General features: G+C 32.9%; 1 protein-coding gene across 17 annotated transcripts in view; it reads left to right on the top strand.

The window, feature by feature from the left end:
* PCDH15 (protocadherin related 15) overlaps positions 1-24,843 on the top strand; it is a 712,410-nt gene that overhangs the window by 593,161 nt on the left and 94,406 nt on the right. For all 17 annotated transcript variants that reach the window (XM_061195806.1, XM_061195799.1, XM_061195791.1 and 14 more), the window contains 2 exons: positions 8,867-8,976; positions 10,927-11,067. In XM_061195806.1, the coding sequence (XP_061051789.1) occupies positions 8,867-8,976; positions 10,927-11,067 (251 nt within the window). The remainder of the gene's footprint in view (positions 1-8,866; positions 8,977-10,926; positions 11,068-24,843) is intronic.

Raw genomic sequence — 24,843 nt, 5'->3', positions numbered from 1 at the left:
CTAATGGATTCTAAATAATAAATTACCATATTTAAGGGGAAATGTTGATAAACATTTGTTTGTTAAACAACCTCTTGTTTGTTAAAACAACCTCTCAGGCTTTTCAAAGTTTAATAATTAGGGATGCCGTATGGATAAAGGAACTGGGTAGGGGATATCTAGCTATAAATTTTTTTCCAGTTTTATTGACATATAATTGACATGCAATATTGTATTCATTTAAAGTGCACAACATAATAACTTGATATATGCATGTATTACAAAATAACTACTACAATAAGTTTAGTTAACATTCATCACCTCATATAGTTACAATTTTCGTTCTTATGATGAAGACTTTTAAGATCTACTCTTTTAGCAACTTTCAAACATACAATATAGTATTTTTCACTGTAGTTGCCATGCTGTACCTTCATTCCCAGAACTTACTTGTCTTATAACTGGAAGCTTGTACCTTTTGACCACCTTCACCCAGTTCCCTCACCCCCCACCTCCCACTTCCCACTTCTGGCAGCCACCAATCTGTTCCCTGTTTCTGTGAGTTTGTTTTTTTTTTTTTTTAGTTTCCACATATAAGTGAGATCATACAGTATTTGTCTTTTTCTGATTTATTCCACTTAGCATAATGCTCTCTGGGTCCATCCATGTTGTCACAAATGGCAGGATCCCCTTCTTTTTTATGACTGAGTAATACTTCACATATTTACATATATATATAAAATATATATCATGATAAAAACTAAATCTAGAGTTAATGTATTAAGTGCAACTTCTTTAGCAAAAACTTAAATGAAAATGAAATACCCCCACTTCCTAAAATAATGTTGAATTTATCTATCTTAAGGTATTGAATACTTAATCCATCTTAAGATATATATCCTCCTACCTAGATGGCATGATTGTAAATGTTTACTGTCTTTCTAGGGTATGAATAACACAATGAAAAATGATTTATCTCTTTCTTTCTTAGAAATTCTAGCAGAATTTGAACGTCTATTTTTATTATGCTATTTTTGAGGTAGTACATTCATTCAACTGTTAAAAGTAGAATTGAATTGAAATATTAAATGCTCTACCAGAGTATCTATTTTTCTTTTTTGATGTTATGTGTATGACTACACTAATATATTTCAAGATTCTATGGTGATTTCTCATCTTTCCTTGACTATTTCTTACCTAACAGCATGGAGTCTAGTGGAATCAATAGAAAACAACAAATAAAAGCATTAGAGAGCCTGTTTCAAAAGTTTACTGTCATGCCCTTCAAAAAGTCCAAATGTACAGATTCATCTATAAAGGAGAAAAGAAACACTTTTTTTTTTTAACATCTTTATTGAGGTATAATTGCTTTACATTGTTGTGTTAGTTGCTGCTGTATAACAAAGTGAATCAGTTATATGTATACATATATCCCCATATCTCCCTCCCTCTTGCGTCTCCCTCCCACCCTCCCTATCTCACCCCTCTAGGTGGTCACAAAGCACCGAGCTGATAAATAAGCCAAAATACAAAACTGTTTTCTCAGAGGTCGTTACTAAGTATATAAAGACCTACATCATAGCCTATTTTTAGTAAGTAAATCAATTAGCCAGAAATGAATATGCCTGGTCCAGTCATTTCATCAAACCATGCAGCCCGCTGATTCCACTTACAGATACTTTGTTGGTATTTGGGGAATATAAAATATAAATGGTGCATGCCATGTTTACTACTGAACTTTTAACCAGATATCTGGTATTAATGTATTTACTACATTTTACTGTAACTGTTTACACAACTATCTGGTTTGCTTGTGAAGCTATAAACTCCATGACTGCACAATTCACTTCCTCTATCCTGTCTTTGTGTCTTTATTGCCTATTGGATGTCAGGCACGTGGTATATGTTCAGTAAATATTTATTGAATGAATGAGTAAGCCTCTATGCATAAAATCATTACATTTTAAGTGATTTTGTTGTTGTTGTTTTTAAGTTTCAGAGCCAGCCTATACCAATCCCACCCCATAGTAGTTGTTTTTGAATGAAACCCCAAAAAGTCTATGAATTTAAAGCTGTAAAGATAGTAAAAAGAAAAATATTATCCCCATTTCAGATATAAAATTGATGTGATTGAGAACTGAAAAGGGAAAATCAGAGTGCATAAAACATAGTCTACAATATTAGCCAAGATAGATATTAATAAGTATTCCAGTTTTATTTTTATTGTGTCTACTGTCTATGAGACAAAGCTACACATCATTGTAATATTTAAGCTAAACTTCCAGAAGCGTAGCTTATAAAGTGATATACTAACAATGGCTATAATTTATGGAGTACCTACCATATGCTAGGTGTAAGGAAAACTTTTTGTATGCATTATATCCTTTAGTGAACTCAACAATCTTCTGATCTAGTTAATGTCCCCATTTTACAAATAAAGAAATAAGATCAGGGAAGGTAAGAATTTTCCCCAGGTCACATAGCTAGTAAATATGAGAGCCATAATTCAAACTCAGCTATTAGAACCTGAGGAGAGTGTCCGTAGCTTAATTCTAGTCTGTGAAAGGACACTCACTGCTGTAGAAGTGAGCACTAAAGCTTGGGGAGTAGAATGAGGGAAGCAAAAGACAGAGGAAAGCAGCAGGGAGAAAGCCCATTATTCCCCAAAGATGTGATTTCAAACCACTCCTATCTGAATCACCTGGGGACCTTTTATAAATGATATTCCTGGATCTGACTCTGTGGACCTACTAAATGGGAATCTTTAGGCATGATGCAAAAGTCTGAAACTTTAATAAGTTATTCAGCTTATTTTTACAGTTTAAAGTTTTAGAGCCAATGACTAAGAAAGATTAAACTCTATTAATTCAAACAATCAATCAATCAAACAGATTGCAGATTTAGCTTTCAAGTAGTTTTCTGAACTTGAGAAAGTGCTTACTACTCAGGACCTTAGTTTTCTTGTCTTCCAGATGGGGTCGCTTCATGGATCTGAATAGAAGCAAAACTCTTAACAATAGTAAGTTCACTTCAGAAAAGATGTAATAAACAGTGTCTAACCATTGGTCTTTCATTCATTTTCTTATCTACAATCCATCCTAAGAACTGTAGGAAAGCTGGCGTCTCTCTCCTGATCCACGTCTTTTTAAAACTGTTTTTCTCAGTTAAATATGTAAAATTAGATCACCCTGATGCAATTACTCCAAGGTTACAAATAACAGGAGTTCCAGTGGGTGTTTTTTTTTCCTTCCCATTTTCATTAAATTCCCTCATAGTAGATATAAAAACAGTTCCTTAATTGGCACTGATTTGCAAATATATTGAATTCAAACATGTCAAAATAAATTAATTTGTCTCTCAGTAGAAAGAAAGCAATAGAGCCAGATTGAATCCCAGTGAAATTTTATAGCACTTATTTACAAACACTTTTATATCCTAAACTGCACAGCATTTAAAATAATTAGGAGCTTTATGCAGCACATATAACATTTACTTTTACTTCTTAAAACCAACGATAAAAGTAAATTTTAAATTGTAGAATAATTTTTTCATTTTATATTTATACTGTAAAACTGGGGCTAACATTTGGAAACCACACATTCCGTTATTTTAATATTGTCATTATTCAGATGACTCAGATATATTAAAATATTTAATTTAGAGATTTATTGTAATCTATATTTTCCAAAAAATCAATTTTAAATGTTAAACAAATATCTATGAATTAGTTTATACATTCATAAGAAAATTATGGTGTATGTGTTTTGCATATAAATTCTGTAGCAGTTAACTTTTCTAGGTCACACTTACTTTATTTGCAAAAATGTATTTCTAAACAACAGATTTGGAGTTATTTTGATCAACTTTCTTCTTACTAAAGTGCACCTATTTGTAGTACATTTATGATTCAGCAATAAAACATATCAAACCACAAAAAGACATGGGGGGAAGCTTAAGTACATATTGCTAAGGAAAGAAGTCAGACCCCAAAGACTACATACTATATGATCCCAACTATATAACCTTCTGGAAAAGGCAAAAGTATACAGACAATAAAAAGATCAGTGGTTGCCAGGTATTTGGGTGGGGGTAGGGGGACAAATAGATGAGGAACAGGAGATTTTCCGTCACTGAAACGATATTCTGTATGATACTGTAATGGTGGATATATGACATTATACCTCTGTCCAAACCCATAGAACATAAAGAATGAAACCTCATGTAAACTATGACCAAAGTTTTGCCTTTGAGGGATAAATAGGAGCCAGTGCTGCCATCTGGAATATGTCAGGACATGTAGGCATTAAACCCAATTCAGATCAAGCTTTGTCAAAGAACCTTTAGTGAAGGTCCTTCCTTAAGGCATTTTAAAAATGTAAAACCGTCAGTCACTCCAGGGCTCAAAAGTCCATGTCTGTTTAAAATATACCATTTTCTTTAGCATCCTCTTAGCAACCCTTTTCTGGGGAAAGGGAATCCAGTTGGTCTTTTGACTCTTAAGCTTCATCAGTAAGGCTATATATTTTCACTATTGAGCCCTAGCTCTTTCAAGTGTCTTTTATTGTAAGAGGACTTTTTCTCAATTATATTGGCAGTAAATCTGGCTTTAAAAAGTAGAATTCTTGAATTTCACATTCCAAACAACTATTAGTTTCGAATTAGTTGTTAAAAAGTTAAATTGGAAGAGGGTTAATGATACATTGTTTATTATAAAATGGATGAAGTGCAACTACAATTATGTGAATTGGTAGTAGCAAGAGAAAAAAATTGTTTAAAAAAAGTGGATTATGAGGAATCATTTATTTGGCTATAAAATTCTTTGCTTCTGAAATTAATGAATAGATTTTGATTGTATTCTACAGGAAGAAGAAGGGGAATGGTAAATCTCAGACTCAGAATGGTAGAACTGGAAAATACCTTACAAATAGTTTACTGTAAATATCATAAATTGTCAGCCCATAGATCAAACCAAGTCAGGTGATGCTTTAAAAAATAAATTTCGTTGGATGCCAAAATGTAAAAGTTCATAGAATTTACATAAAAATTTGAATTTCCTTTTTCCATTTTAAAATCACTCTGGACTTGCATTATTGAATGCTGATTATCCTTATTAAATAGAGTATGTAGTGTCCAATTCCTTTCCACTCCTTTCCCCATTAATTTATTCCCAACCCATTTTATTTAACTTTCTTATCTTTTTATCCTCTATAACATCTGATTTTATGGATCCTGATTTACACCAACTCCTTCATCTTATATTCAAGTTATATGTGACTCCAAAGGGAATATGTAATTTGCCCCATCATGTAACTTGTACTTTCCAGGGCATAAAACAAAAATAAAATGGGCCCTCCCTGGCAATAAAATAGAAAAGAGTTGAAATTTTGTAATCTAATGCTCATTATCATAAAGGTTCATTTAATTCTAGCCAGGAGAAAATTGCATTTTTATGGTGTGTTTTGATTTTGGTAGAAGTGTGTTAGAACAATTAAGACAAAGGTTAATGAGGAGATATTTTGTCTAGAAGTAAATCTGTTTTAAACATTTACTAACAAATAGAAGTTTAAGTGTTTTTAGTGGTGAGCATAGGATTTGAATTCCTTCTTAAACTAGGTCAGTTACTTTTTCCAGTATTAATCATTTTCATCCTGGTAGTACAAAAATATGCATAAAATATTTTATTTTTAAAGTTTGAAATGAAAGATGGCATTTTTATAATGTTAAAGCTGAAGGCATATTAGCTGCAGACTTTATATTTCTATACTTTATAAGGATCAAGAATTCATTATGAAATAATTATGGAAAGTATAAAATTTAGCTCTTATCTCACATAGTAACAAGATAGATGAGTAAACAATTTAAACAGCTTCTATTTCTACAAAAAGAAATTCAGTATATGAAAATCATCACAGAATATGACTAACATATGTTTTCTTATATCAAATTTAAGTTGTATGAAATTTGATCTGTCGTAAGTTAACAATTCATTGCTCTAATATCCAAGCCATGTGTATTAGTTGTCTATTGCACCATAATAATACTACTGCAAATGTAATGAGTTAAAACAACACACTTATCATCTTGAAGTTTCTGTAGGTCAGGAATTTGTTGGCTGTGTCCTCTGTTTCATAGTCTCACACAGGTTTTAGTCAAGATGTTAGCCAGGGCTAGAATCTCACTTGAGGCTTGACCAGAGAAGGATCTACCTCCAAGCTCATGTGGTTGTTGCTAGGATTCAGTTCCATGTGGGATGTTGGACTGAGGGCCTCAGTTGCTTGCTTATTGTTGGTCAGAACTCACTATTCCACATCTCCACTCACTTCATTAAATCCAGCAAGGGAGGTAGTCAGAGTCCGCTAGCAAGAAGTTACAAGTTATAATCTAATATAACATAATCACTGAAGTGACATCCCATCTTGTTTGCTGTATTCTGTCCGTTGGAAACAAGTCACAGTCTGCCCCTCTTACAAGAGGAGATACACAAGGGTAGGAATACCAAGGTGAGGATCCTACTGTGTTTCCGTAACTCTTTAATTTTAACCCTTTCCAGGTTTAATGATTTCACAATCACCAAGGTCAACCACTAGCCAATATTGCAAACAACAATTAGTCTTAATGTCTGTTTATAATCTAAAATATCATAGAAAAAGATATCTATTCATAATCCATCAAAACTAACCTTAGTGTCACTTTTCTAAGTGCCTTCCTTTTTGTGGTAGTCTACTGTCATTTTAGGTTCAAGATTACCAAAGGCATCCTTATTTCACTAAACTGACACTGTGACGATGCCTAGGTAAATTGTTTATAAAATATAACTGTGTTACCTCAGATATCTTTCTTTAGAAGTGCCTACTTAGGTAAATGTATCCTTTTCTTATCTAAACATTTTTTAAATTCGTTGGGGCTCTTTTGATTGCAAGTGATTGAAATACTAGATAAAGGAGAATTTGTTTTAGTAACTGAAATGAGTTTACCTAGCTTCAAGTATAACAGCATTTAGATTACTAGTCAAAGTGTACAGGATATATTTTCAACCTTTAGTTATTTCATTTGTGTTGGTATTATTATCAGTAAGAACCCCCTCATAGGGAGAAACATTAATATTCTAGTCAACAACAACAAAAAAACTTTTTTTTGGTTACAGTAACATTATTGGACAAGACTATCATTGGGTTTGCATGAAACATTTACCACACATGAACATAGAGCAAAGCAAAATAAAGTGCCCTCATTGGCCAGAGCTGGGTAATGTGTCTATCTATATACCTGGGGGATTGGGTCAGTTCTACCCAAACCAGTTAGACTTACAATTAAGGAGGTATGGTTATCCAAAGCAATATCTGGATGCTATTAACAAAAGAAGGCAGAAAATATTCAGAGAAGTAAAATTAAACAAACAAATAGATAAATAAATAGATAGATAAATACTTTATAATTTTCATTAAAAAATTATACAGGTTAGTTCTTACTCTTTATCAAGAAATGGTTATTGACCATGCACTGGAGATATGGACCACCATTAGGTGCTATAGCATCTGTCTGTAAGATAGATCATTTTACCTTTAGGTAATGTTAGTCTATCAAGTATATGGAGTACAGTGGCAAAGAACATAGCATTTTGGACAAGATGTTTAAGAAGGATTGTATGTAATTAATTTTTCAGACTGTATTTGTAGCTCAGGATTTGTTATAAAAGGCTTCATGTAAGCACAATATAATTCTGTAATGTAATCTAGATTAGAAGAACTGAGAAGATGGAGATAAAAATGAAGGGTAATATTAAAAGAGTAAGTATTGAAAGATTAAAGGCCATGTGAAAGAGTGTCAGTAGGATTTATCAGTTTGAGGAAAGAGGTTAAAGCTTATAGAAATCAGATGGGTTAGATAGATTGGACTATAAAAATATTTGGAGATGTTAAAACTTTATATTTAAGAATTTTCTAAATCTGTTGGAGTTGGATGATGTAAGTATTTGTGAATTGTAAGAGTGAGATTGTTTGCATTAGTTTATGAAGATAAAGTTACAATAGCCTAGTCACAGTGACCAATATTGTAAAATAAAATAGAGATTTTGAGAATGAGATACTGTGTTGTTGAAAATATATTTTTAAAATTAAACAAGTATCATGCAAACTATTATATATAGGATGGATAAACAACAAGGTCCTACTGTATAGCACAGGGAACTATATTCAACATCTGTGATAAACCATAATGGAAAAGAATATGAAAAAGGCTATATATGTATAACTGAGTTACTTTGCTGTATAGCAGAAATTAACATAACATTGTAAATCAACTATAATTTAATAAAAATTTTAAAATAAATCAATAAATAAAATTAAGGATCATAGTACTGGGGGCATAATATGGTTACAGTTAAGTAAAATAAGTGAATTCAAAAGAAATATTAATTTTGTGATGCCATCCATTCAAATACGTTTAGTACAGTTAAAGTTTAAAGTAGAGCAGGGTAAGGACTAGACTAGAAAGAGACATCTGGAGGCCATTTGCTTAAATATGCTAATGTTACCAACATAAAAGCAATATTTTTCTTTAGCAACTTGAGATAGCAAATTGTATCTACCTATTGCATTCTGTCCAGAAGTTGTTTGAGACAAGTAAAATGAATTTTATACAATTTTTGGCAGATAATAAAGTAGTAATATACAGGTGACAAGACATTCTTAACAAAGAACATTTGCATAATTTTGAACATAGTTTGTTAGGGCTGGAGTCTGAATGTGTTACTTTGTTGAAAAGTTCAAAAAATAGTATTATTCAAATAAACATACATGCACAAAACTAACATATTCTATTGTTAAATTCAAAACTCCATCATGACAAAATGGACAAGAAAAATAAATTATCTTCTCTAAACCTGCAGACCGCCTCCAGTAAGTGAACTTGCAACCAGAGGGACTGTGGTTGGTGTAATTTCTGCTGCAGCCATCAATCAGAGTATTGTGTACTCCGTTGTTGCAGGAAATGAAGAGGGTGAGTATATGTTTAGTCTGTGTTTTCATCATAAAACAATAAACTTAGATTTGGAATAAATTTCAGATTTAATTACTCTTTACCCTATTTTTCTAGTAAGATGTGTCTGACTTAAATGTAACTATGTGCTGAATCTGATTAAAAATCCAGTTATATTGACAAATGCTACTTATTTCCCCTAGGAAATACTCAATATCCAATTCTGAAAGCGTTCCCCTCCCCCTGAATTAGGGATATTTTAATAATGTGTTCAAAATTAATGCATACTTTCAGCTTTTGGTCATAATCATAGCCTACAGTAGTCACTTGCCACTGTTCTGTGCCATCCACAGCCCTTACCCCATGTCATACATTAACTAATCCTGAAGAAATTTTAGGAACAGAAATAACTGTGAATGCCCAAAGAGCCACATCCATGATAAAAGCCATGTACCTTTTGTATGAGTCCTCAAACTGTCAAATCAAACATATAATCAACAGTTGTAAGTAAATAAATAATTTGAGTTTTGTCTACCATCACTCTTCACTGAGAATGGAATGGTTTGCTAACCTGTGGGAATAAGTTCATAACTCAGTTTTTCAATTAGCATATTGATTCTTTGTTTCACCTATCACCCACAGGTTAGTTGTCCTTTGGTTTTCCCTTTTTATGAGTTAAATGGTCTGGCATGTTGTAAGTGGTAAACAAACAAACAAACTAAAAACCCAGTTAATATACATTTAAAAATCACATGCATATTCAATATTAAACAAATGAACGAATGTTAATGTTGTAAAGCAGTTTGCAAGGAAATTATAAAAGCTGTTTTCAAGTATTTCAGTGACCAACCATTACTGGAAATTACTGCCCCTGAAGCAAGTGCTCAATGTAGTACTTTTCTTATTGTCTTTCTTTGTTTCTCCTGTGCTGTTATGCCTCCTCTCCAAATATTACTGACTTTCCTTTTTCCTTGAACTTACAACATCTGACTGAAGCTATGATTTCTGAATCTGTTCTTATAATTTTTTCTGTGATTCTATCTGTTCTTTTCCTTGAAGTTAGCAAAGTGGCTCTACTTATTACCCACACTCCACCACAATGATTCTTTTTACATTCAATTCATTTGCTTATCAATTTATTCAACTAATATTTATTGAGCATCTATCATGTACTCAGTACCTTCTGGCTACTTAGGATAGAGCAGTGAACATAATAGACAGATCCTTGCCCTCATAGAATTTATCAATCCAATAAGAGGAGATAGTAACAATTATTAAACAATTATTAAGCTAATAAACATATAGTGTTTAGGTAGTGATAAATGCTGTGGAGAAAACCAAAGTGAGGAAAAGACAGAGAGAGTGAAAGAGGTGGGATATTACAAAGTTTGCCAATGTGCCCTGCCCTTCACTCAAATATATATGACCAAATTTATTTTAATAAATAGACTTCAGGGCAAAATATTTTAAGATATTTAGAATAATAAATAATATTTTTTAAATAATCAACATATTAAATTATCTGTTTGTTCCCTCTCACATTCTTAGCAAAACACTAAATCTGCAGGATAATAAGATGCATTAAATCATAAAAAGTATAATAATCCAATAAGGTCATAAAATAATTGCTTAAAATTAAATGGATTTCTTTAAAACAAAATTTCTAGAAGCATTTAGTATGGTAGAAGATTATGTGTATCTACGGTGAGGGAAATAGTATGCATTGTTTCCCAGATTTAATTGACCATAGAAACATCAATTACCAGGAGGATCTCAAAAAAACTTGAATTTCAAAGCATGCATTTAGGGAAACACTGATGTTGATAATTTCGAGAACTGGAACAGAGTTTCCAAAGCCAGCATTTTGTAACTCTTATTATATGTGTTTTAAAATTCACAGTGCTTTTTAAAGAGAATTATTTTCCCTTATAGTGTGAAGAGAGTAACCAAGGAATTGTGTTTTAATTCTAGATAAGTTTGGAATTAATAACATCACGGGTGTAATCTATGTGAATGCCCATCTGGATTATGAGACAAGGACAAGCTATGTACTTCGAGTCCAAGCTGATTCCCTGGAAGTGGTCCTCGCCAACCTACGTGTTCCTTCAAAAAGTAAGTTGTATTACTTAAGGATTTTACAAGAATTTTATGGTGTTTTTACTTATTTTCTAATGAAATACATATGTCTAAATAAAATCCTCAGTGGAGAACGTAGAAAGATCATTAATACTCAAAGATGATTGCCCATTCATTTTAAGATCTGATATATGACAATGCAGAGAATGACTTCATACTTCTTAAATGTCAAGGTAATAACACAATGTTTTCAAATTTTGTGCACAATCTTACTGGAATGCCATCATTATCGGTGTATGTTACATAGAAAACCTTATTCTTAATCACACTGGGTAGTTATGGCTAACCCCTTGGAATGTATATTGTTAAGGGGCACATGATTACCATACATGTCCTGAATTGTGTGGCTTCTGGTACTTTGTATTTTCTTAGAGCAGAGGAAAATGCATCTTAAAAAGAGTGACTAACATTTATCATAATGTTAGCATTATATTTAATTCACACCCATTTCTAGGAAATGAGATTTATTATCCCCATTTTACGAAGACAAGAAAAGATTAAGTGATTTTTTTTAAAAATGTCACTGTCAGTAAATGAAAAGTGGGAGATTTAAGCTATCTTTTGACTCCAAAATGTTTCTTCAACATTTCGGTGTAGTGCAGTTTACCCATACAGCGAACCAAGTAAAAGCCAATTTGTGAAGGGGGCCAGCATAGATTCTGAGAGATGTTACTGATAATGGGATAAACACTGTTCCTTTCCATCCATTGAGATAATACTCCTTTGCACGTTAAGCAATCCATCTTTTTGTAACTTAACATTGTCATATATCAGCTGTTATAATGAATGGGAAATTTTTTAAAATCAGGAAAACCTGATTTAATTTAACTACTAGCAGAATAGAGGCCCAGAGAAAGTGTAAATTACAAAACAGAGTATGAAACATTTATATTTTACTCTGGGCCCATTTCTGGACATACTCTCACAGCACTCCATCAATCAGCATCTTTAAAACAGGAAAGAGGAAAAAAGAAGAGATGCTGAGAGCCAGAGCAAGAGTACCCATATGAATGCCAGAGAGAGAGAGCACCCCAGCAGGATAAGAGAAGAGTGAGCAAGGTGGGAGTGAGAGGCAAAAGATGTGCTACAGAGTTTTCTGTATCAGTTCAGCAACTGATGATCATAAAAATAAATCACTTCTGTTCATGTATTTCAAATCTCACTTACGGATCTAATGTAGAGACCTGCACAGTTGTTTGTAAAAGCACAACCAAATCATTGGAAAAATCAGATTATATACAGTGTGTCTTTGGAATTAAAAGAATTAAATTGTCTTCAGTGATTATGCATCACTTACATAATTGTTTAAAAATAGCAGACCAGTTATTTGAGGTTTTAAAATCTTTAAACTGCAAGCAATTACGTTTTTATAAAATATAGAGGACGCTTACAATTTACAATTCAATTGTAAATTGAATTGACTAAACCAGGAGTTGAAAGGTTAGAGTAGTTCTAAATTACATAATGTAAACTACCTTATTGCAAATAAAAATAAATGTAAAAGTTAATTGAAAACCATTTGTCATCTTTCTTTGAAACAAACGGAAAGTTAGAATTAGAAAAAAAAATTTGCCAAATATTTAAGTTGTAGACCCTAGCATTTTTCAAGAAGTAGCTCTGATTTCTAGGCATAAAGACATACTGATGTTTCATATGTGAGTATAGTAAACTAGTTCTCACTGTAATTTAAATGTAAATCTGAGGCTAATAAAAGTTTAGCTAATACACCCATATATACTTACATGTGCCTTAGTATGCATGCACAGTGAGACCAGTTAGCAAATTCATGAATTATCCTCTCAGAAATGTGTGAAGCTGAAAAGCTAAATGTTAGTTTGTTTAATGCCTAATGCTTTGACTATTTGTTATTATCGGGTTGGCCAAAAAGTTCGTTCGGGTTTTTTCCATATCGGGTTGGCCAAAAAGTTCGTTCGGGTTTTTCCATAAGATCTTATGAAAAACCCGAACGAACTTTTTGGCCAACCCAATAACATTTCATGACTGACTTTTTTTTTTTTTTAACATCTTTATTGGCGTATAATTGATTTACAATGGTGTGTTATTTTCTGCTTTATAACAAAGTGAATCAGCTCTACATATACATATATCCCCATATCTCCTCCCTCTTGCATCTCCCTCCCACCCTCCCTATCCCACCCCTCTAGGTGGACACAAAGCACTGAGCTGATCCCCCTGTGCTATGCGGCTGCTTCCCACTAGCTATCTATTTTACATTCGGTAGTGTACATATGTCTATGCCACTCTCTCACTTGGTCCCGGCTTACCCTTCCCACTCCCCGTGTCCTCAAGTCCATTCTCTATGTCTGTGTCATGACTAACCTTTGCTTCTTGAGTCTGAAATACAAACCCATGTAGTATTTCTAACACAGTTTCACTTATTAATGACTGTTAATGGCCTATGATCAAATCCTACCCATTAGCTATGCAAATAATAAGACCGTTATGTAAATTGAGGTTAATTCATTGTTTAAAGTTTCATTCCTTCTTCAGAATTAGCTACCCTATGATCTTTAGCTCTATCACATATCATATGAATAAAGGTAATAAACAGAATAAATTTAATTCATTAAAGGATTTTATTATAATTTCTTTACCAAGAATTTATTAATGAAATCATTTTCAAAGTAAGTTTTACAACTATGCTGTAACTGAATTTAATATTTAAAGCAAATTAATAATTAAAATAGAAAAAAATTACAGCACATTTCCAAAATTTGATATTAGCTGTGTTTGAGACATTTTAATCTTTTAGCAGGGAACATTTCAAACGTAAATAAAATTACAGACTATTATAATGAACCTCTATGTATCAACTACCCAACTTCGTTGAGTCCTGGGAAATCTTTCATTTACAGTCTCACTCCATTATTTTGAAACAGGACAGAGACATAATATTTCATCTGTAAGTATTTCAATATATATCTCTTAAAGATAGACTCTTAAAACTTAATCAGAATACCATTATTACTCTCCCCAAATTAACAAAAATTCCTCAGTATCAACAGATATCCATTTGATACTTGTACTAAAAATTTATTCACATTGGAATCCAAATAAGTTCATATACTGCAATTGGCTGACAGCTCTTTAAGTCTCTTTTAATCTGTAGGCTTCACCATTGTCACTCCTTTTTATCCATCTTCTTATTTATTTGTTTGAGAAATCAGATCTCTGAAACCTGGATTTCGACAACTGTATCTTCAGTGGGTCACTTCATATTTTTCTCTGTCTTCTTTATTTCCTATAAATTGTCATTAGAGCCAGAGTCTTGATTAGATCCAGTTTTTTTGTTTGTTTGTTTGTTTTTAAGAAATAAATCATAGGTGATACTCACTACTTCTTTAAGGAGGTACACCAAGTCTCTTTGGCTCTCTCCTCCTGTGATAATAGCAGCCACTGTTAATCATTTCCTAACTATTAATTTCTTCCTTTTATTTCTTCTATATGTATTAGCCAAAATATTTCTATAAAAACTCTCTCAATATCAAATATTTGATTACTCTGAGGTCCAACTCCTATAGGAAAGGCAGAAGAAAGGGTTTCTATTATTTTGCTCACTGTTCTCTTTTTACTTTGTGGCTTTCACCATGATCTTTTTCTATCTTTCATGTTTCTCTTTCTACCTTCTGTCTTTTTAATCTTTCAGGGTAATTTCAGGAATGCTTTTCTAATTCACAGCTGTAGAGTACCTGTTTCAGTTATTTTCATAATGTGTTAAAAATTATTCTTCAGCTTTTAGAAATCTGCTTGCTTTCCTCTGCACTCCCATTTTTCTTGGAGACGTTTTCTTTGCTTTTCCCCTATTGTACCTGTCCTGCTCAATTTATATTCTGCTTTCACTGTTTTTTCCTTTCTCCTTAGTGTGGAGTTTTGTCCTGCTACTGCGTTCATATTAACTTAGTAGCTTCTTCATTTAGTGTGTGCTGGAAACTTTGAGGTTCACCAGCTCTCAGGGCCAACAGAAACCCTTAGCCCTCTCTGAACTCCCTTAAAAGCAGTTGTTATCACACTTGCAGTTAATACAGAGATCTGGTTTATGTCATTTGTTTTCCTCAGAAGTTCATACTCTGTGATCTGGAGGCTAGCTTGTTGCCTTATTTAGTTGTAGATATTATCTGTAGGTTTTTGGTTTGATGCTAGGATGTTATCCTACTTAAAACTTGATAGTGGGGAGGAGACATAAAAGCAGGAGAATACCCACGAGAATAACTACATGGGTTAATAATTTAACCAATAAAGTTCTATGGATGTTGATACAAGATAAAAAAATAAACTTCTGGGTCAGATGCAAGGACCCTATTACTCACTACAAAAGTATTAGCAGGAGTATCAGCTTAGCAATCAGCATAGCAATGCAGCTCCCTAAACTCCAAACCTCATAGGCAGTGTAGGGCCGTAAGACCTGCACATGAGTCGATTGCACCACAGGAGGGAACTTAGAGGGTCTGCCGCTTTTATAGCAAGTGATAGCAAGTCTTTGTCAAAAGGGAGGCATTCCTGCAAGACATTGTCTCGCTTTTTAGAATTGCCAATTGCATGGTATTTTTTCTCCCAATATTTTGCTATCCAAATCTCTGTCTTTTAGTAATGAGGAGGATTCAGGAAGGTTCAAATATTACATTGTCACCTTAGTCGTTTTCCTCAAATCCCTAAACACATTATCTTAATCCAAGGATATTCGAAATATTTGTTGAATCAGGGGAATTTTTTTCACAGTTGATGAATTTAAGGTAATAGGAACTATACAGCCCTCTCAGGTCTTTGCACTGTGCTGTTACCGAGTTTAGGATTAAATTTTCCCTCAGGTGCTTTAGATTTTTCACCCAGGGCTTCTAGATATATTTTTTCCCTCTCTTAACTACTAACTTTTACCTTTTAAGCTTCATTAGTCTTCTTTGGAAGTAGTGGGTAATATAATAAATATATGATCAAGTGAATGAATAAATGATGAATAAAATAATCCAAATTAACAGAAAACATTTGTTAAACAGCAAATTCAACCAACCTTGGACAGTATAGTACTGTAGTATTTACTATTACAAAATATCTATTATGAAAACTAAGTGGACCCGTGCAGTTCCAACCCGTGTTGTTCAAAGGTCAACTGTAATTGAAAAGCACTTCCAAAATAAAGTTGCAGCAGGAGAGATCACCAATGCTGAAAGTGCCCCATTGACAAAGTCTGTTTTAAACACAGGTCTGGCCCAAAAGTGTTCAACCATTTCACAATAATGATTAAGTTGAAACTTTACGGCCTACCTTACCAATCTTTCCTCCTCAATCTCTAATACCAGAGGATGGCAACCTGAGTGTTAAACAAACAGCTGCTAGTAAATAGGTGAAGAGGTAATTAACAAAGAAAAAAGAAATCTCTTACAATCTCTTCTCCAAAGACAGGATACTTTCCAGGAACACATCTTAACTGGGAAGGAAGAAAAAGTTTTACCTTTAAATGAAATTTGAAGTATTGATTAATATATTGAACTAGAGAATCTTTTTAAAAAATCAGTATGATCATAGTACTTTCTATTAACTAAATCTGATTATTTTTTTAAATTATGGAATATCTTGAGGTTTTATTCAACAGCAGGAAAAAGATTACCTCAAATCAGCAGGATGAAAGGGAGAGCAGAAAAGAAAAAACAGTCTTTTACAATTAAATTCCATATGCCCATATTAAGCTCACCATTTCAGTGTGGCTGGAGAGCAGAATGTAGTTGAAACATTTTTTTTTCTTTCAGTTTTATTGAGATAAAATTGACATATAGCATTGTAATAAATTCTCTATCTCCCCTGAACAACTCAATCTCTCCTGGGTCTTCAGGATGAAAGTTATTGGTCCCAAAGAGATTTCAAGGAGCCTATGTCCACGAGAAATTCCACAGAGACTTATATCAATGTTTCTGCCACAAAGTCATCACCATTTTTTATCTTATATAAAACAAAAGCAGTAATAGATAATGTGCAATTCTATTAGAGCTCAGTTTGATATATGGAATTTCACAATTGAAGTGCAATTTTTCTTTTACAGTAAAATTATAATTATCTTTAAGTGTGGAAGAAAAAACATAGCTTTGTATAAATATATCATTGTGTTTTGATGCAATAACTAGCCTTTCAATCAGGAATAAATGACAGGACAATTAAGATAAACCTTAAACTGGTATTAAAACAACTCAAATGATATTGATTTCATTTTATGGTTTTGCTTTAGGGTACAAGCTTGTAATACATCTCATTTCCCTGGCTTTTCTGGCTCCAAACAGAAGGTCTGTGACAAATAATGTTAATGACTCTTTACTCATGATTGACTGACTTACAAAAGCATTCCTGATATAACTTAGGTAACAGCACTGCAGCATGTTACATGTTATTTTTTCAGTCCTAAAATCCCAGGTATGTTCAAGGCCTTATATTTGTACTATAAATATATGACCACAGTTTTAGAAACTGTATTCATACTTTATTACTTTAAAACTTGAGGACTACTATATGAAAACTAATACCATAAATCCTTTATGGTATTTTTGTCTCAAACACTCTAAGCATTTTATACAAATACACAGTTGAGACAACTACATTTTTAAAGAAAAAAAAATCTATCTGTCCAAGAAAACAATTTAATTGTGCAAAAAGCTTTGCTTGGAAATGTGATTTTAAAATGGTTATAGAATTTTATTAATACATTTCTGAAGTTAAGTGCATTGAGGCAATGTTCTTCCATTGATCCCAAAAGTGGTTTGTTGAACCGATGACAAAGATGTACAGTTAACCTTTCTAAATTACAGTGTAGATTATAATATGTATTTCTTCACATGTGTTATGCAGAAAAAATCATGTTTCATGAGGAAAACATTTTATATTGCTTCTACTGGCAATTAAAATTAAAATATTTAATAGTCCAAGAGTGCATAAAATGGTTCTCCTTAACCTACATCTAAGATTAAGTGCCAAGACTTAAAAACAGGAGGTATAATTTTCTTTATTCATGAGAACGTCTGTTTAATTATTACAGTTAATTAATTATTTATTTATTTTGCCTTTTTAGTCTGAATTTCAATTGGGATTGGTCTGAATTTAAAATGGGAGACCATTCACTCATTCACAAATATTTTTACCTTATATTCTATTTCTGGGAGCAGAAGTCATTTGATTAATAATGAAGTCCCAAAACTATGCAATAGAAACTCCATGCCTTTTGTTTCAAAAATATCCACAATTTCAATAGTGGCAAACTAAGCCATATTAAATGCACATGAAACTGTGCACAGAAGTGATATCTGTTAAGTCATATGTATTATAGAAATATCAATGTTTCCAGAAATGGAAAGCTTGAGCCACTATCTATACAACATAAAGTTCATTTTAGTCATTAAAAATATGGGAAATAACAGAACATTATGAATCAACTATGTTTCAATAAAAATCTAAAATATGGGAAAAATTATCAGGATTTGCTGCTAAATACATTGTCTTCATTTTGTTTATGAGTACAGTTATTGGCCCTCTACACTCTGTTGTTATATAATTGAGGTCAGATCTTCTCTACAGGTTAAGACAGCACAAGTCTTTTTAATATTTTGCTAAAGATTTAGATAGCTGTTGGATTGATTTTATTTATTTTTATCTCTTATAAAAAATGAAAACCTTCTTTTCTTTTGGTGACATGTTCTATTTTGCCGAGTTTAACAAGAAGCCAAACTTACTGGTTGATTATTTTGAGGAAAAAAAAAAGCTTCCCATCCATTAACTAGACAAAAGTAAATTTCAGCATTATGTTTAAATAATAGAAAGAAATATGGGAGAGAGTGTCACATAGGAAGATTGTAAATAGGTTGAACCTTCAGAAGTTTTCACTGTCTCAACCTCAGTGGGGTTCTCAGTCCTGCTTGGCCTTTCCTAGGTCAAGCTAAACCAGATACAGTGACCTCATTATTTGTTAATCTGGCAAAAGAGGAGAATTAATGACCCTCCAGGCCATCTGGCCTTGTCTCTCTGAGAGACTGGCAGAAGAAAAGAGCAAAAGACTGAGTTTGAGGGAGGCCATTTATTTAGTGAGTGAGAGAAAGGAATAGCCAAAAGAGGCCATGGAAAAAAGGAGTAAAATTTGTGTAGTGATGATCGGTTAGTCAAACGAAAGAAGGCATTTCAAGAAAGGTAGAAAATGGCAAAAACTGCAAACATTACAGATATTCAAGGAAATTTATGACTAATAAAAATATGTTGCATGACACTTACTTGGGATACACAGTGATATAGCTAATGCCAAATAAATAGAGAAGACCTGCATGTGGATGAAAAGGAAACTATAATAGATCAAGGATTTCTTGGTTAAATCTACACAATGGACACGATTTAAAAATTTAGTGTATTCTTATTAATACTTATATTTTATGAGACATGCATTTCAGTTTAATTTACATACTATATAAATGTAAAAGCAGAAACAGAATTTTATGTTTCAGACATAAGAAACATAAATTTAGCCTGTCATTCTTTTTAACCATTATTCAAAACAAGTCTAGTAGTCAATTCTTCTCCTGAAGCTAATTAATTTTTTTTATTCCCAGGAACTTTTATAAGTTCAATTAATCAGTCTCGTTCCTGTTTTTCTCCCTCTTGGTATCTTGTACCTAATTAGTTCCCTATGTAATATCTTAAAAATAATTACAGACAAACAATTTAAGGGAAATCATTATTTTAAATGCTGTCACTTTCAATTTTGAAAGTCTGTTGCCAGTTATTAATTTACAGCGTATTCTTGCCATCAAGATTTCCTGATAGAGATTGCTATGTTTATATTTTATTAAAATGCGCAAGACAGATACTCTATCCAGTCCAGCAGCTCAGTTTCATTTATGGAAGATTTCTACTAGATGATATTCCATAAATGTTAAGATATACATGAGATTAAAAGAGGTAAATGGAAATTCTGTAAAAAATATTTATTAAGAAAAATATTGTAATTCAGAAGATTTACCAATGAAACATCTCAAGATAAAAAATAACCTTAATAGAACAGCAGAGAAAAAGGCAGATATCTAAAAATCTAATATAATAAATTGTTTAAGATTCCTGAATTTGGTATCAGGCAGGCCTGGGTTCCAGATGCATCTTTGATTTTTACTAACCTTTCTAAGCTTTAGAATCTTCAAGATTATATCAAAATAAATATGTCTATACCTCTTAGGGTGTTTGAGAATTTTAAGCAAAATGATGCCTGCAAAGCACTTACCTTATTAGAACACTGTAGACATCCAATAAAAAAGCTATAATAATAATTATTATTATTGTTTTATTATTATTACTAGCTGTGATATGTTTGAGTGACACTTAAAAATATAGCAATCACATACTAAAAATGCTTCATTTATTCCTGTAGATTATTGTATACAAAGGAGTCCACATGTTTCTAAGCTCTTTGTGTAAACAATGGTTGTGGGCTGTGACATGTTAGGAACACAGTCATGACATCTTTTGGAGTCTTTAGATTTGAGTACCATTATCTTGATTGACAGCCAGATAATGTAAGTACAAAAATAGACAACATTTTTCCCAAAAAGAATGGTCAAAATAATGTAATCATCCATGACAACATAGGGGGAAATATGCTAAAATATAATACTTAAGTTTTGCAACGCTAAACAGAAAATTTGCAGTTTATAATGTCTTTTGGTACCTTGGGATGCAAAATCCAAACTTTTTCTGTAGGTAGGGAGATATGTTCCCCATTCTCTGATGTGGACTAAATTGGTCTTTCCACCTGTACTTGGAACAGTTATTTGGTTGGAAGCAACAGGAACCACCTCTGACTGATTTATACTAAAAAGAACTTCTCAGTAGAATACTCTGTGACTTGTAGAATCAAAGCAGAAGCTGAATAAGATCTAAGAAAGGACAAGAAAAGAGATAAGCTTCAGCAATCTTAGAAACTCAAAACACTGCTTTTGGGGGCAGTATCATCAAGACAGCTGGGATCATGGACTTTGAAGCTCAAAGGTCAAGTGTCTGAGGGGGAGAATCTAATTAGCCTGGGTTGAGACATGTACCCCTGGCCAAGTGTGGAATGCAGAGCCCTGTGATTGACAGTTCCACTAAGAGCACATGGAGTATGGAGGTACAGTAACCCAAGGGGAAAAAGATGGAGTTCAGTGTTCAAAATAAGAGAGGAAGGGATGTTGGGCAGACAAATCAAGGAAATTCTACTTTACCTTTTCAAAAATCAATTTAGGGCCCAAATGTGGTTGAATGAAATGCTAAGGTGGGCACTGTGGGGACAGGTGTAGAGGAGTGGCATATTACTTGAAATTTATAGTGCTAGATTTCATGTTCTGTCATAATGAAAATTTATTTTCAATTTTTACTATGACTGATGCTTAAAAATTTAAGTATCTGATTACTTGAATTTTTGAAGATTCACAAATTTATGTTGCAGCAAAAAATTATTTTTTTCTTATCATGTTTTGGAGAAGATTAAATATAACACTTGAATTTAGTGACATATTGCAAGAACTATGAACCTCTACTTGACACATTTTCATTAACTACTTTCTAAGGACTAAATTTAGCCTGTTCATTGCACTAAATTGCTGTAGTTAAATTGCTTCATCTTGTATCGCCTCTACAATTTCTGCAAAAATCTAATTATTAAATATGTTGTGTACCAGATGACTAATGAACTAAGCAAAGATATACAGATAAAGAATAATTAGATTGTGTATTGCAAGGTCACTTTTCTCTTTAATCATTCCTTTTTTGTTAAGTCTTCACAACTAAATTACATAATGCCTGGGGAAATACCTTCTTACAGATAAGCAAGCAAACAAATAAGCAAATTCATTTGAATTTAGGGGGGAAAATATAGGGTTAACTAGCATCATCCAGGGCTTGTTTATGCAGAAAAAGTAGAGTCACATGGTGTCTCTCCAGACTTTTTAGATACAAGAGATGGCATTATAGAAAATGCATAGAAAGGAACCAATGAAGTTTATTTCAATTTTATTTTTCATTTTTGTGTATATGATGCTTTAGGTTCCAAGCTTCTATTCATGGCTTGGTCTTTCTGGTGACCAGCGTCCATCCAGGAGCCCGCCAAGAGTCACCTCATTAGAACCAACAGACATTCCTATCACTCATCACTCAGGAAATTACAAGGGTCTTAGGAGCTGTGTGTCAGGAACTAAGGTCAAAGACAAAATGTTAGAACAAAAGATTCTCCTAGTACCTCTACTTACAAGGGGTATTAGGAGCTCTGTGTCAAGAACCAGACACAGATATATATATATATATATATATATATAATATATAAAATAAGAATATATACATAATACTATTATATATATTATATAATAGTATTATATATATAATAGTTTTATAAATATATATAATAGTATTATATATATATATATATATATATATATATATAGTGTACTATTATATACACTTTTACATAGTTTGCTCACTTTGCAAATGTTTTGAAAATAGCATGTATGCCAAAACACTTTTTAATTTTTATGGACAACAGCTCTAATGCTTTACATTTTTACGGTGATGATAGGCACATATCTGTTCATTATACCATTTAATCACCAAAATAATCCTATCGTTTTTCAACAGATTATAGATAAAGAAGCAGGCCTTTGTCCTTGTCCAAAATCAGTCCCAAAGTACTCAAGTATGTGGAAAAAAATTTTCTCATTTTGAATCCATGGTGTTTCTACTTTGCCTCAAGCTCTCATGAAGTAGGGATGTAGGATATTTTCAGCGAGGGATATATAGAAAGACTTAATTGAGCAGTTTTAATCTAAACAGGATTATCTACATAGTCTTTCAACCATTTTCCTGGTACAGCTGAGAAGTTGGCTTGATTGCCCTGGCCCCATTCCATCACTCTATATTCTCAGCCTCCAGGGCACTTATTAAAATTTAGAAAGCTTTAGAAATCCCCTAGTAAAATGTTAGTTTCTTGTGGTTTTAGTCATAGAAGTATATCTAAACACCTAATACCTAAATATAAATTAAAATTTTATGCTAGTTGACACAAACTGTCCTGCCCCACTCCCCACAAATCACAAACTTTAGAGAGGCTTAAAGATTATGTTGGATTTTTAAAATTACCCAAACTGAAGGAAGGCCTTAAAGTGAAATGGTTAAGAATATGTATTGTCATAGTTTGGGTGAGAATCTTCTGCCTTTTCCTACTTGTGTAATCTTAGACACGTCATTTAATCTCTCCAATCTCTGTTATCTTCATCGATAAAATGTGGATAATCAATAACAGTATGTTTTTATGGGGATAAATTGAAATAATGCACAGAAAGCATTTAGCTCACTCTATTATTAAGTAATTGGTATTATCATTGTATTAGTCTCCTTGGGATGCCATAAGGAAATACCATAGACTACGTAGTTTAAGCAAAAGAAATTTTTTTCTCACAGTTCTAGAGGCTAGAAGTTCAAGATCAAGGTGTATCAGGGTTGGTTTCTGGTGATACCTCTCTTCCTGGATGGTAAATGACTGCCTTCTCACAGTATCCTCACAGAGGCAGTTGGGTAGAGATAGAGAAACAGAGACAGGGACAGAGACAGAGAGGGACAGGGAGAGAAAGTACTAGCTTTCTGATGTGTCTTCATAGAAGGACACTAGTCCTTTTGGATCAGGGCCCCACACTTATGACCTCATTTAACCTGAATTACTTCCATAATGGTCCTGTCTCAAATTAGGGGCTAGAGCCTCAACATATGAATGTGGGGGAGACACAATTCAGCCCGTAACAACCATTAGTGATCAGAGTCAGTAATGTTGTTTGTACATAAAAGAAAACTACAAAAACTCCAATGTTTGCAATATCACAGAATTTTGCTTTTCCTAAATTTGTCATCCGTGAGCACCCTAAAACTTTTCTGTCTTCTCTGCATTTTATGTTTTTTAACAAGAGCAGTAATATGCCTGTTGTAGGCAGAAAAAATAATCTTCCCTTCTCCAAGAGATGCCCATGTCCTAACCTTTGGAGTTTATTGAATATGTCACCTTTCATGGCCAAAGGACTTCCCAGGTGTGACTAAATTAAGGATTTGAGATGCTGTAGTTATCTTGGGTTATCTAAGTGGCCCCAATGTAATTATGAAAGTCCTTATAAGTGAAATAAGATAGGGCAGTCAGTGTCTAAGTGATGCAGAAGGAGAAGGACTCAATCAGCCATTGCTAGCTTTGAAGATGGAAGGGGACTATGAACCAAGGAATGCAGGCAGGCAAATTCTAGAAGCTAGAAAAGGCAACAAAACAGATATACCCCTAGAGCCTCCAGAAAAGAATGTAGACCTGCTCACATCTTCATTTTAGCCCAGTGATACCCCTCTGCCCTACAGAACTCTAAGATAACACATTTATATTGTTTAAGCCACTAATTTACAGAAGCAATAGGAAACTAATATGATGCTCATATTTTCTTTGCATTAAAGAGAAGAATCTTCTACCTGTACTGCTATTAAATACTTTAACGTATTATTCAAAATACTATTTTTTTCTCTTCCTTCAGCAATGCTGTAGGCATTTATAAATCCTTCAAGTCATTACTCATTACTCAGACTGATAACCAAATATAGAAGGGGTGACTGCAATAGTCTGCCCTTAGAATTATCTCTTTATTCAGAAACATTTTATTTGGTTTCTACTGTTTGCTTGCCTGTATTCTAGAAACTGGTGGGAACTGATCTCTGGTCTTTAATGGA

The sequence above is a fragment of the Eubalaena glacialis genome, chromosome 1 (assembly GCF_028564815.1).
Source record: "Eubalaena glacialis isolate mEubGla1 chromosome 1, mEubGla1.1.hap2.+ XY, whole genome shotgun sequence".
NCBI lineage: Eukaryota > Metazoa > Chordata > Mammalia > Artiodactyla > Balaenidae > Eubalaena > Eubalaena glacialis.
Note: the sequence above shows the minus strand (reverse complement) of the source record. Positions and strands in the feature narration are given on the sequence as shown.